The sequence below is a fragment of the Rhinopithecus bieti genome, unplaced genomic scaffold (genome assembly GCF_001698545.2).
Source record: "Rhinopithecus bieti isolate Rb0 unplaced genomic scaffold, ASM169854v2 scaffold_42745, whole genome shotgun sequence".
NCBI lineage: Eukaryota > Metazoa > Chordata > Mammalia > Primates > Cercopithecidae > Rhinopithecus > Rhinopithecus bieti.
The window spans coordinates 2,431,164-2,444,128 of NW_016819184.1; the positions used below are offsets into that span (position 1 = coordinate 2,431,164).

The 12,965-nt window shown below is 45.6% G+C and overlaps 1 protein-coding gene across 4 annotated transcripts in view; it reads right to left on the minus strand.

The window, feature by feature from the left end:
* Positions 1-12,965, minus strand: part of DOCK1 (dedicator of cytokinesis 1) — a 487,728-nt gene that overhangs the window by 88,506 nt on the left and 386,257 nt on the right. For all 4 annotated transcript variants that reach the window (XM_017858668.1, XM_017858667.1, XM_017858670.1 and 1 more), the window contains 2 exons: positions 10,605-10,663; positions 3,403-3,551 (listed from right to left, as the gene is read on the minus strand). In XM_017858668.1, the coding sequence (XP_017714157.1) occupies positions 3,403-3,551; positions 10,605-10,663 (208 nt within the window). The remainder of the gene's footprint in view (positions 1-3,402; positions 3,552-10,604; positions 10,664-12,965) is intronic.

The following is a 12,965-nucleotide window of genomic DNA, read 5'->3' on the forward strand; positions in this document are numbered from 1 at the left end:
CTCGGCCTCCCAAAGTGCTGGGATTACAGGCTTGAGCCACCGCGCCCGGTTTTCAATACTTTTGATCTTAGTTTTCTGTGCTAGTGACATTTATCTATATAAATACACTTTCCCCCTTAGCCTGATTCTTTAGTAGCAATTTTTCACAAAGTCCTTCTTTGGGCTTGATTTATATAAAATTCAAAAAGTCAGATGAATTTTCTGCCTAGGAAAAAGCATTTAAATTATAATTTGTAGTTCCAACGAGTTGGCAGTGAAATTGGGGCCATTATATTGTGCCAGCAGCGACAGAGATGGGGCAAATCTTATGGTACTAACATCAAACCATTTGGCAATAATATCAAAAGTCACAAAAATATTTGAAATCAGTAATTACGTTTCTGAGAATGTATACTGGGAAAACTTTCAAAATAAATTCAAGCTATATGCATGAATGTGTTCACTGCACAGTTATTCGCAGCAGTGAAAATCTGCAAACAACCAACATGCTCAGTTATATCAAGAAAGTGATAGTTAATTTTATGCCATCAGTAATATCACTAATATCATGGTTGCTATGTTGTAATTAAGGGAAAGCTCTTTGATATATTGTCAAACAGAAACAACATTAATAAAAAAAACTAAGTATAGTATTTACAATGTTGTATTAGTACAGTCTTTATACAAACACTTTGTATATACACAGACTGAGAGTGAGCCAGAGAAACAAAAACAGCTGTTCTTACGAAAATGAATTATCTTTAATATTATTAAAAATAAATACAGGGAGACCTTCTGCTAACTTGGAAAAAAAGAGAGAATGGAAGGAAAGAAGGAAGAAAGGGAGGAAGAAAGGAAGGAAGAAGGGAGGCAGGTACTAACACCACTCATCCCCAGCACAACTGACATTACACTGGGGAAATTAAACTAAAGCCCTCCCTACTGTCCACAGTTAGAATAACGTGAAAATAACAGTCACCTTATAAAAAACTGCCTAGGGCTGGGCGCAGTGGCTTACTCCTGTAATCCCAGCACTTTGGGAGGCCAAGGTGGGTGGATCACGAGGTCAAGAGATCGAGACCATCCTGGCCAACACGGTGAAACCCCGTCTCTACTAAAATAACAAAAATTAGCCAGGCGTGGTGGTGCATGCCTGTAGTCCCAGCTAGTCAGAGGCTGAGGCAGGAGAATCGCTTGAACCCGGGAGGCGGAGGTTGCAGTGAGCTGAGATTGCGTCACTGCACTCCAGTCTGGACAACAGAGTGAGTCTCCGACTCAAAAAAATAAAAACTGCCTAGTGGAGCAAAGTATAAAAAACAAATAATGATATCCTAGCCAGGTGTTAGGCTCCTCTGCAACGGGTTTGGAAGCACAGTTGTGGGTGTGTGAAGGTCGAAGGAAACGGCTCCAGCAGTCAGACTCTGTTCATCTCCTGTGCGCTCCTCCCCAGCTTTGGGAGCAGCCCCAATGAAATGGCCACGCCCAGGTTTGTATGCAGCGTTGGGCCCCATGGGCCTGCAGACACTGGGGGCTCACCCTGCAGGCCGCCCCCTGCACTCCACAAACACCCAGACCAAGGGAGGTTTGAGCCCTGGAAGAACAGCAGCATCCACAGCTGCCTTTTACGGTGCCGGGCACCATGCTAGGGGGTGTACAGGTCTGCTTTTATTTCATGCTCACTACATGCCTTTCTGGTAGATTCTATTTCATGCCAAGGGTACAAGCTTGAATTGGAGACTTAAAAGATGCTGAGTGATTTGCTGAAGACCCAGATAATACCTGGCTAAGCCTGTGAATCTCAGTCTCCCTGCCCTCAGTATCTAAACTCAACTTCTACTCACAATGTGGAGACTGTTTTGGTTTCGTTTCTCTCTTTTCTGTTCTACGAAAGAGCAAATCATTCTTCGTGGATGCTGCCTTCGTGTGATATCATGAAGACGACCAATGAAAATCTATAAACTACTCAAAGCTCTCTTAAATGATAAACTGCAGAGGTGGGTAAGGATAATATACCCTTTAATATTAGATCCCACCAACATTAAACTATCTTGATTGATGAAGTTTTGATTTCCTTTCATTATAGGAATTTTTCTGCAAATTCCTCTAAAATCTATGTAAAATGCTTAGTATGTTGACTTGAATTGCTATAATAATTTTTAATTTTTATGTATTTATTTAGAGACAGGCTCTGGCTCTGTCACCTAGGCGGGAGTGCAGTGGCGTGATCACAGCTCACTGCAGCCTTGACTTCCCTGACCAAGGCATGCACCACCATGCCTGGCTAATTTTTGTATTTTTTGTAGACATGGAGTCTTGCCATGTTTCCCAGGCTGGTCTCGAACTCCTGAACTCAAGTGATCTGCCTGCCTTGGCCTCTCAAAGTGCTAGGATTATAGGCGTGAGCCACCACATCTGGTCCAGTATAATAATTTTTAAAAGGTAGCTTTCAATTCAGAGGACTCCCTAGCACTTGGGCTTCTCCTAGGTCTCCTGCAAAGCATCATGGCCAAACTATTAGTACACTAAGGAGAAAGTCATACCATGTGCATGTCTGGGGATGTGCATGTGTATGTGTATGTGTGTGGGGATATACGTGTGTGTGTGTGTGTGTGGATATACATGTGTATGTGTGTGGGGGATATACGTGTGTGTGTGTGTGGATATACATGTGTATGTGAGTGTGAGGATGTGCATGTGTATGTGTATGTGTGTGTGGATATATGTGTGGGGGGATGTACATGTGCATATGTGTGTGGGGATACACATGTGTATGTGTGTGTGGGGATGTGCCTGTGTATGTGTGGGTGTGGGTGCCAACCCAAGAATACATAAACACTATATACTTATTTTCTTGGGATCCAGAAGGAGATTTTGTTACTTCCTGAGCGTAAGTTATGCAGCAGAGTTTGTCCCTCATGCTGTTTGGCATAGTAGGTTTTGAGCACTTTATATACACTTTCTTAGAGGAATTTTCATCAGTTTCATTGCACAGGCAAAAGACTTTAAGTCTCTTAAGACACACACTTAAGAGAATAAAAGCAAAGACTTTAGCTTTCAAAATACCATAATTCTGCAATAAGCAGCCGGACTGAGAGAATGTAACACATGACCTTTGAGTAAACACTCTACAAGAGCACGTACCAAGAAGTGGGAGCAAGAGACTTTTATCCAGGGTTGAATGTGTAAGTAAATCCAGATTAAAAGAAGTAAGTAAGAGCTAAAAATTCAGAATAATCCTCCCGAAAGTTGAGTGTAAGGGATGATAAGCTTCTTCAATAAGGAAAATCACAGGCCTTTTCTGTAGGAAAATGTGTTTTCCACGTTGGCACCTTTAACTCTAGAATTGTCTACAAGTTTTTTTCAAGGTTTTCAGGTTTGTCTCCTTCATGTCCCCGGCCACTCGCTGCACATCTATGTCCTTACCATTTGGAAGCTTCGGGTCGAATGGAATTCACACTGCATCATATCAAAGAAGATGGGGATGGTGGCTTTGCGCAGCTCCGTCTCGGGAATTAACGTCATTTCTAATATTGGGCCCACCATTTCTGGAATGAACTTTATCTTGTGTTGACCTTGGAATAAAGAAATACAGTATTCAGAAATAAAGAAAAATAGAATTCTAAAATGGGCTTAAATGGATAAAACAACACAACACAGATCACTGTGACTTTGAGCAGCAGGATGGTGAAAATATGCATCAAATTCTCTCTGCAGATGATGATTTTGAACTTTCCCAGCCAGTAGTATAAGAAGTGGCCTGTATTCCACATTTTATAAGTGAAGCTATTCAAAGAGCTGCGCAATATAAGCCTGTAATCATGACTTCTCTGTCAGAGAAGATAAACACTGTTTTACAAGTAGCCGATTCTGTCACACGGATTCAGAACACACGCAGCTTGATTCCCAGTTCTGAGTAGAGCAGGGGCTGCGAGTGGGGAGTCTCAGCCTCTAACTCTGTGCACAGTGACAGGAACAGGAGCCGACAAATGAGAGAGAGCAGAGAGTCTCTTGGGTCCTTTTTATCTCCCACATCTTATGAAGATGAGTTTACCATTTGACACCTCTGTAAATAATGCAGAGTGATTTCTGCAACATTCCAAATGACTCCAATCAAAGTAAATCAAGGCGCCGGCATCTGAGGCTGAAACCCTAAAAACAGCAGTGATTCGACCTTCTCGAGCTATTGTTTGATAGGAAAATGCTTATTTAAAGAACGACTTTATTATATCTCATCTCACCTAGCTTGTCCCAGATATGATTTTTAAAGAACTGAGCAAAATGTTTCTCAAAAGTTTTCAAACGTGAATCATAATACGATCATATTAGCTAGCACTTACAATTTACACGACAAGCTCAGGAGAAAGCATCATCTCACTGAATTTTCACAGTAACCCTGTGAAATGGGCACCTTCTTAACCTGTTAAACAGATGAGGAAAGGGGGCTGTTCCCAAAGCTGTTCCGTGAGCTGTTCAGAGAAAGGGAGGAGCAGGATTTGAACCTGGGTCTGAGATTATGAAGGCTTAGCTGTGACTCTCATTTTATAAATTCCTTCCCTGTTTGCTTGTCTCAGCATCTTTGCATGGCACTCGGACCCTACCCGCCTCTCTGAAAGAGAAACTGTTTGAGCTGTCCACTCCCTTATTTGTCCTCTGTAATTGCAAAATGAACAGAGAGGTCAGTGATCTGTCATTTTCTGTCATTTTATCCACCACTGCTGAGATATTACAATTCTAAAATAAGCCCCCAGAAAGTAGAGACTGGCTTCTCACAAGCACTCAATTTACGTTTTTAATTTCAATGGTTTTTGTTGGAAATCTTGGTATCGTACTTTCCCGGGCCTCTATCTCTGACTTAGAAAGATGCTAGCCCAGGATCACCATCGGGAAATCTGGTGACCGGGCCGAGCAGCCGGCGGTTGGGCCTGATGTGGCCAGCCCCTTCCTCCTGCTAGCTGTGGGTAGGCTGCCATTGTCCCCACCCCAGCTGGGGACCCCATATCCTGTGGGTGCATGGCTGCTGTACCTCTGAGGATCAGGGTGAGCTCCTAAAGAGCTTGAAGTGAACCAGGCAAGTTCAGAGAGATGGCAGCGGGGGGAAACCACAGCAACTGCCAAGCTTCTTTCTCCGCCTGGACACTGCACCTCCGGAATGAAGCTCCTGGAAGACTCCTTTCTAAACATGGGGCTGCGAACCTTAGTTAAGGCGACATAATGAAACTCAGAGGCAGGTCCTATCAAAAAGGTGGTCTTTTAAAAGCCGACCCTCTTGTCTTTCAGAAATCTTGATTTTGTTTTCATTTCACCCCACTGCAACTAAACCATTTCATTTCCAAAATATAACAGAAGAATGCCCAAGAAATTAAATGTTTGAATAAAATATTTGTGATATTTTGTTAACACCAACAATGTATCCCAAATTAATCAATCTTATTAATATTTTACACCATCAGGAAACAAATTCTTTAGTTTTCTTTGCAATTCAGCAAATACACATTTCTGTAAAGAGAATCATTAAACAAATGTGGCTACTATAACTATACTTAAGAAAATATGTAATCCTCATAATTAGACTGAATGACTTCTTATTGGATGGACATACACACAAAATGTAATTAACATCTTATTTTTAACTTTTATGACATAATTAATAATTTGACGAAGACTATCATTGTGTGATTCTCATCACTTTCCCAAATGCTTAATGTTTCTGAAAGGCCTGTAACTGCTGCAAAGCATTCTCTTGAAAATGCTATTATATTCCATCTCTCAGGTGACACTTTCCGTGTATTATGCCTAAAAAATGTCAGAGCCAATGTTTCAGAAAACAGATGATGGTGACAGCAAGTTGTTCATCAACCACAATTTCAGTGTCATAAAGTTCTGTCTGTCACCAACAGGTTTTATTGTTCCAAGCTGGGAAAAACATAGAAAGCAGTAACAAGTGGTTGTAGAAGCAGGGATTGGAAAAAGCAGCAAACCAAAACAACAGTAGCTTAACCTCTGATTATTACCCTCCTTATTAGTACAGAAGACACACTGGCCTGGAGCTGGTACCGAGTTCTGTGCATAGTGACAACCCTGGGGACGGACTCTTCGCAAACCAATGGTCCCCAAGGCGAGCAGGAGTGGGGAGGGAATGTTCTCTGGTAGCCACCGTTTTTTTTTTTTTGGATATTTGTATCATGGATTTTCCCTGGAGCACATCTTGCTCAAATTTAACAATGAACTCAGGTTTGGAACCAATGAGGACCAAGGTGACTCCGCAGTGTAGACTTAAAAGAAAAACAGGGCACGCTTTTGAGACAAAGGAAGGTGATGAGGAGAATATTTTACCTCCAGTCCTTGCCAGTCTCATAGCCCACCTAGAGTCTATTCTAGTTACAGAACATGGAGCTGTTTCCCCTGGGAACAACATCTTGTTTTCTCACGAAGCCAGGGCCTCCCCAGTCAGAAGCCTCCCTGTAGGTGTTTAAATTATCTCTTTGCAATCACTGGTGTTAAAAAATCTGGGACATTAAACATAGACTTATCCCAGAAAAATCTCTGTATACACAGAGCAAAAAGTTCCACCACCCAGCCAAACCCGTTAGGCCACACTGTATACAGGTTTTAATGAAAAGCACACAATTTGCTCAGTCACCAAAAAACACCCATGAAGGGAATCCCTGCATGAAAAATATCCCAAACCCAACACGGCGGATAAAGATCTTGCTCCAAGCACATTCGTTCTGGCTGGCTCGGGTCTAGTGCTCGCTCCAGTGTGCTGGATGTAATAAACAAAATGTAAATCGAGGCGGCACAGGCAAGGAGATCAGGTGCTCCGGCGGGCTGCTGCACAGAGTACGCTTTGATAAATAACTCAGGAGCTGGGTAAATAAACACATTTTCCGCCCTTTTTTCTTTTGAGAGAGAGCCTGCTTTTGATTTCTCCTTTCAGACTCAAAATATGACAGGTTTGGGAGGGAAAGAAACACATCACTCTGTCCCACGGGGCAGTGCCATGTTTGCCCTTGCATTAAATTGAGCAAAACAGACCCCAGATCCTTGCTCTGAGGCTGGGCATGGAGGAAGCAACAGCTGAGATGCTCCTCTCTATGGGCCATGCACACTATTGGAAAGACTCAAGGAGGAGACTCGTGGAGCATTCAGCTGAAGGTCTACTCAAGTGACAGTTTATTAATTGCAAGCTGATAAATAGATCTGATTTCCATTTCCATTTGCTTGGCAGAGTCAGTGCTATCATCCTGCCAATATGTTCCCAAACCTGCACCCATTTACAAAAAAAGTAAAAAAAAAAAAAACAAAAACAAACAAAAAAAACTACGTGCAAAGTAGGCTGTGTACATCCTGGGAAACTGAGATGTGCTGTCATAAATTTGGAGCGTGGCAGCCTTGGCAAAGACACTCAGGCACGTGGGATTATGGCAGGAAGGAGCTGGGCTCCTGAGGCCACCCTGTGGGGCTATCCTTAGCTATCCTGAGGGGCTGCTTGGGGAATATATCCTGTGGGCTGCAGGTGCTTTTACGATCATCTCCCTCACTTTGAAAAATAACTTATTTTACCAGCAAGGAACCCAACTCTGGTGGTTGACTGTTATTTCCTGTTGTTTCCAAGTCCGTGACCCTAATTGGCCGGTCATGGTTTACTTTCGACCTCTTGGCTGCTTCTCAGGCCAGAGTCAATGTTCCTGGCTAAAAAGCTGCAAAACACACATCTCATGCGTTGATCACCATATTCAAATCAGCCACTGACAGGAGGGAAGGGGGAAATTTGCTCTCTTCACTGCAACCTTTTCCAAATCAAAAGTCTCCTGTCGCTTGACTTGGCCTATCTGGAGCATGACAGATAACGTCAAGAGAACCAAGGGCTTTGTGTCAGACCCAAGTGTATCCTCAGAAGGCCGGGCCTGCCCAAGCACTTGGAGGGGGCACGCGGAGAAACTCACCATTTCTGGGCCCGCCTTTCCTTCCTTGTTATCGTGGCACGTGGCACAAATTGAAATGGAGCCACTTTCAATGGTGATCAATCTCAGGGACTATAGAGGTGACATTAAACATTCTTGAAAACAAAACAACCCCAAACCGGAAAACTAGAAAGGCAGGAGCACCCATCAGTCAGGGTGATCTCTGGCCAGCTGTGGCTTGAGCTGAGTTTTAGAGGCTCCCTCGGTGCTAGGCAATGGCCTTGGCACATGGAGAGCAGTGGAGGATCCTGCGGGTGCTCAGGGGCCAGGGTGAGTCGAATGGTGGCTGCAGCTGTGTACGGGGAGAAGGAAGCATTTCAGTATGTAAATGCCCATCAGACCCTCTGCTAGGGTGGTGTCTCTAGTTATCAAAAATGATGTGAAATGTTATTGAGCCAGTTCAGAATGAGAACCTTCATTTGAAAGTATATGTGCAAGCGTCCTCTTGGGGAAAATAGACAACTCACCATCTATACTTAGAGTTGAAGTATAGAAGAAAACAGACTCGCTCTTTTAGGAGGGGCTGGGGTAAAAGATGGCCTCAGAGAGAGCCTGTGTCCAGAGGAGAGGTCTGGGGTCTGCCCTGAGAGCCCGACTGTGGCAGGTGGAGCTCATATCACCTCCTTCATGAACACTGGTGCCTATAAAAGTCCCGGACTCCCTGAATTCCAAGAGAGAACAGCCCCCCTCCATGCCATTGCTGTGAAAGCCCTCCACCCTCTCCTGCCTCCCTCTCTCCTGGGACCACACTGGGTCCCCGCCTGGCGTGGGGCCTACCATCTGGCCTGCCAGAGCAAATGACACATGCATCTGTCAGAGCACAATTTTAACAAAGAACACAGAGAGATCAATTAGAATGAATCACGGATGGTCCTCCTCCCTGTTCTAAACGCCTTAGCACTTTATTACTGAGATCATCGTATATATATGTCATAGAACTATTGAGTTTTGGGATTGGAAGGCTCTTGAAAAATTCAGTCCAACCACTTTATCTAACAGCCCAGAAAGACTGAGCCATGTGAATTAGGCCTCACAGGGAGGCAGGAGTAGGAGAGGATGAAGACTTCAAGGTGGGACTTATCATCTCTCTTGACTCTGAGCCCAGAGCCCCTACCTTCCTCCCTGGGATGGCAGGAAGGCCAAGGACAGGATGATGCCTGGTAAATATCATGTTGCAGAGATCAGCAGGCCCTTTGACAGCTGAGACCCCATACTCAGATTCTGGACATAGGAGCTACTGCAGCAAAGTCATGTGCAGAGACCTAGCACAGAGCTTCCTTGAGGGGTCCTCCACTGACTCCAGGACTGACACCCAGAAAGGATGCAATGGTGTAGGTTCTCTTTGTACTGGCAGGACACAGGCAGAGAGGGCCACTCTGACCTGCTCTCCATCCTCACCTGGGAGCATCTGCTGTGGCTTTCCATTCCTGAGAACCTAATTGGGCCTCATATCAAACCAAAGAATGGCAAGGAAGATGCAAAAGCAAAGGAAGATGCAAAAGCAAACAGCGAGCTAGCAGTGAAGTGTGGCTCGCTGGGTTCTGCGTTTTTCTTGCCATGCTCTCCAGCCGCCGCAGGGACTCACAGCTGCTCGGGAACTAAGCAGGCTGGGGCGCAGCTAAGTTGTCCCAACCCTGGTGCAACAAGTGAAACCCTAATGCAACGAGGCTAACAGAGTGATGCGGACAGACCCCTGCCTCCTTCTAGTAGGAAAAGATTCTCTGAGGTAGAGGGGAGAGTGGAGGGTTTCTCACAACAAGCCAATGCAGGCTTCTCATGTCCATTTGAAGGAAGGAAGTAGAGGCCTGGAGATCCTGGTGCAGAAAAGCAACTGATGCTTTGCTCAGGACCAAGGCAAGGCCACCAGCACCCCATGGCCTAGGACACCTCGGCACAAAGCAAGCCCAGGGCTGAGGGCAGGAGCCAGAGGGAGCTTCATCTCAAGGAGGAGTGAGGCCGGCTTCCTAGAGGGTACTGTAAAGATGCTGGGAAGATACCAAGTTATTGTCAGTCACTAATTTCTTGAAGGGGCTTATCTACAAGAATTACACGTTACATTGGTTGAAATTTTAATAGTGAATTTATTCTTACTGTTCAGGATAAAAGTAGTTGGAAAAACTTAATTACTTAATTTATAAATAAAATCGTATTAATTCCATATATACACACAGACCCTTCACTGCTTTGAGTGTAGGAGCGTGTTAGGCTGCCACCACCTGGTGGCAGCGTACCTAAATACAGGCTCTGCTTTTGAGGAGGTGAATTAACCCTTTAGAAGGCAGAGTCTATAAAACTGAGTATGGTAGGTGATGGCAAATGTCAAAGCAGGATGAGCTTCCTGTTTAACACAGAAGGAACTGAGGTGACTGGGGGAGGAAGGCAATGCCAGGGAGGGAGGAGCTCCAAGCCATGTGTCCACCTGACACAAAAGAGTGCTCTGCGGATTTTTCTTTTTGCCACACCTATGAAATTTTCTTTCCTTGCCTTTGGTCTTCTATCTCTTAAATCCTGAAAACAGTTACTACAAAGAGTAGCAACTGCTGTCCAAGGAACAGAAGCCATTAAGATCTTAAGACATCCCAACACTGATGAACAGGGCCAGTGTCATGACGCACCAGGGATGCAAGATATTCACCATGCTCCCACATCCAGGCTACTCACCAAGGTTGTACCACATGTCTCTGATTTCAAAGCCAATCTGTCTCCTCATATCTCCGTACCTGGAAATCAGGGAAAAGAAAAACACTGAATCACTGCAGACAGCATCTGAAAATCGGAATGGAATTAGTTTTAAGTGCAATTAAAGCCTCTAGCACTGAGACAAATAAAGAGTGTCAAAGCTTCAATTTCTCTTGCCACCAAAAGGAATCAAAGGAGGAGGAGGGATCTAGCTGGGGGAATCTCACTTTCTCATCACCGAGGAGTACATGACATCTTCCCTCCTGTGGGAACGTGGGGGAAGTTGTGGAGAGTCATGAAAGCATTTCCCTTTCTTCAGTCTCTTGGCTCCTGGGTCCAAGGGGGAGCTTGGTTCCATGCATGTTGTTAGCGTCTAGGCACTGCAGACGCCACATAATATCCTACTGCACACAACAGGTTGCTTTCCAAAGTTAAAATTAAATCCAGAGTCAGGGCAGACCTCTTCCAAAGTTCTTGCATTCCTCTACGTCATTTTAAATGTAAGGAAGGGCTTAACACCAAAAGATGCCAACAAATCTTCCACTGTTTTTGTTTATCAGGGAAAATAAATGCTAATTTTCCTCCCGAAGGGTGCACAGAGGAGGTGTGTGTTTCATGAGTAAACAGAATTTGATGTTCCAGAAGATAAACCTTTATTAGTTTGTGAGCAATTTAACTTTTCTTTTATTGCCTAAGGAAAAGCTGATTATATTAAAAATAATAATTTGCAAAATTATCATACAGGATTACAGTTGCAGCTGTGTCATCGAGCTTGCTCTGCTCATCCTCGTGTCAGGAGATGTGAGAAGGAAAGCACTGATTATAGACGAACGCGCTGTGGCTCTTGAGACGAAGATCCTGGCCGGTAAATCAACAACCTCGGCCTGCTACCACCTTATTAGAGAAGTCTCTGAGCCCTAAGCACCTGTCTGTCACTCACGGCATGAGCAGGCTACAGCCAGAGTGATCATCTCAACCACAGAAGATCAATCTCGCCTGGCAGCTCTGCTGCGATGCGTGGGAGGCCACGCGCCTTGGCCCACAGTGCCGGTGGAGAAAAGGAACTGGAGCCTACGCCACTCGCTACCAGGACACGCTAGCTCTAAGCACAGCCCTAAACCAGGTGAGCACTGATGCAGGCAGACTCGGTTAAGGGGGGTGGATCTCAGATGGGGAGACGGCCCAGCACTGAGGCCACAGTAGGAGAGGCCCATCCATGGTTGGCGAAAGCACGCAGGCAGCAAAGCTACTGGATCTGGGTGGGTGGGAGAGAGGAAAGCACCTACATAACTCACGCCCCCAATTGTCCAGGAAACACATGACCTGAACACTGCTTGGAGGCTTGTAGTGCTGGCTCCCCATTCCCATTTTGCTCCTGCACTAAGACAAAGGGATCCCAGCGGCTGCTGTGGCCAGGGCTGGACAAGGATGCAGCTGGCTGTGGGGTGACCTGGCAGGCTGGCATCCTTGAGGTTGGTGAGGTTCTCGCTGTGCAGGTGGGTGAGTCACTTTCCAGCCAAGCAGGTATTGGGCAAGCCCAGGAACGTGGCATCAGAAAGAGGTGGCCCTCCTGAACACAAACAGCCCCTGCCCCCGTGTTCCCCAGCAGAGGTGAAATGTTCACAGTGGGATCGGCCTGGCATGTATTGACCCACTCAAGCTCTGCACATGCTTCTCCATCCCAGTGACACGGAGTTCTCATTCTGGGATGATTCCCTCAAAATAGGAAGGCCCAGGCCAGGTGCAGTGGCTCACGCCTGTAATCCCAGCACTTTGGGAGGCCGAGGCAGGTGGATCACCTGAGGTCAGGAGTTCAAGACCAGCCTGGCCAACATGATGAAACCCTGGCTCTACTAAAAATACAAAAATTAGCCAGGCGTGGTGGCACGTGTCTGTAATCCCAGCTACTTGGGAGTCTGACGCAGAAGAATTGCTTGAACCTGGGAGGTGGAGGTTGTAGCGAGCTGAGATTGTACCACTGCACTCCAGCCTGGGTGACAGAGCAAGATTCTGTCTCAAGAAAAAAAAAAAGGCCCAATGCTAGGCTGAACTTCATCAGTGTCTGTGCCTTGCTGGACCCCGGCTCAGTTATTTCTCTCAGGTCCCAGAATGGTTAGAATGATAATGATTCCAGGGCAATCCTAAAGTTCAGACATCCTAAAGTACAGGAGACTCAGCTGCAGTGGATTCTCCACTTGTGGTTTGGGAAATTCAGGAGTGACTTGCTGTATTTCCAGAGCTGGCACCACAATCTGGATCTGGAAGGCCAGGCGCATCCGCTCCTCCCCATCCTCTTTGCCCCTCCCCACCCCTCCCCGCTGCCCCCCACCCCTCCCCGCTGCT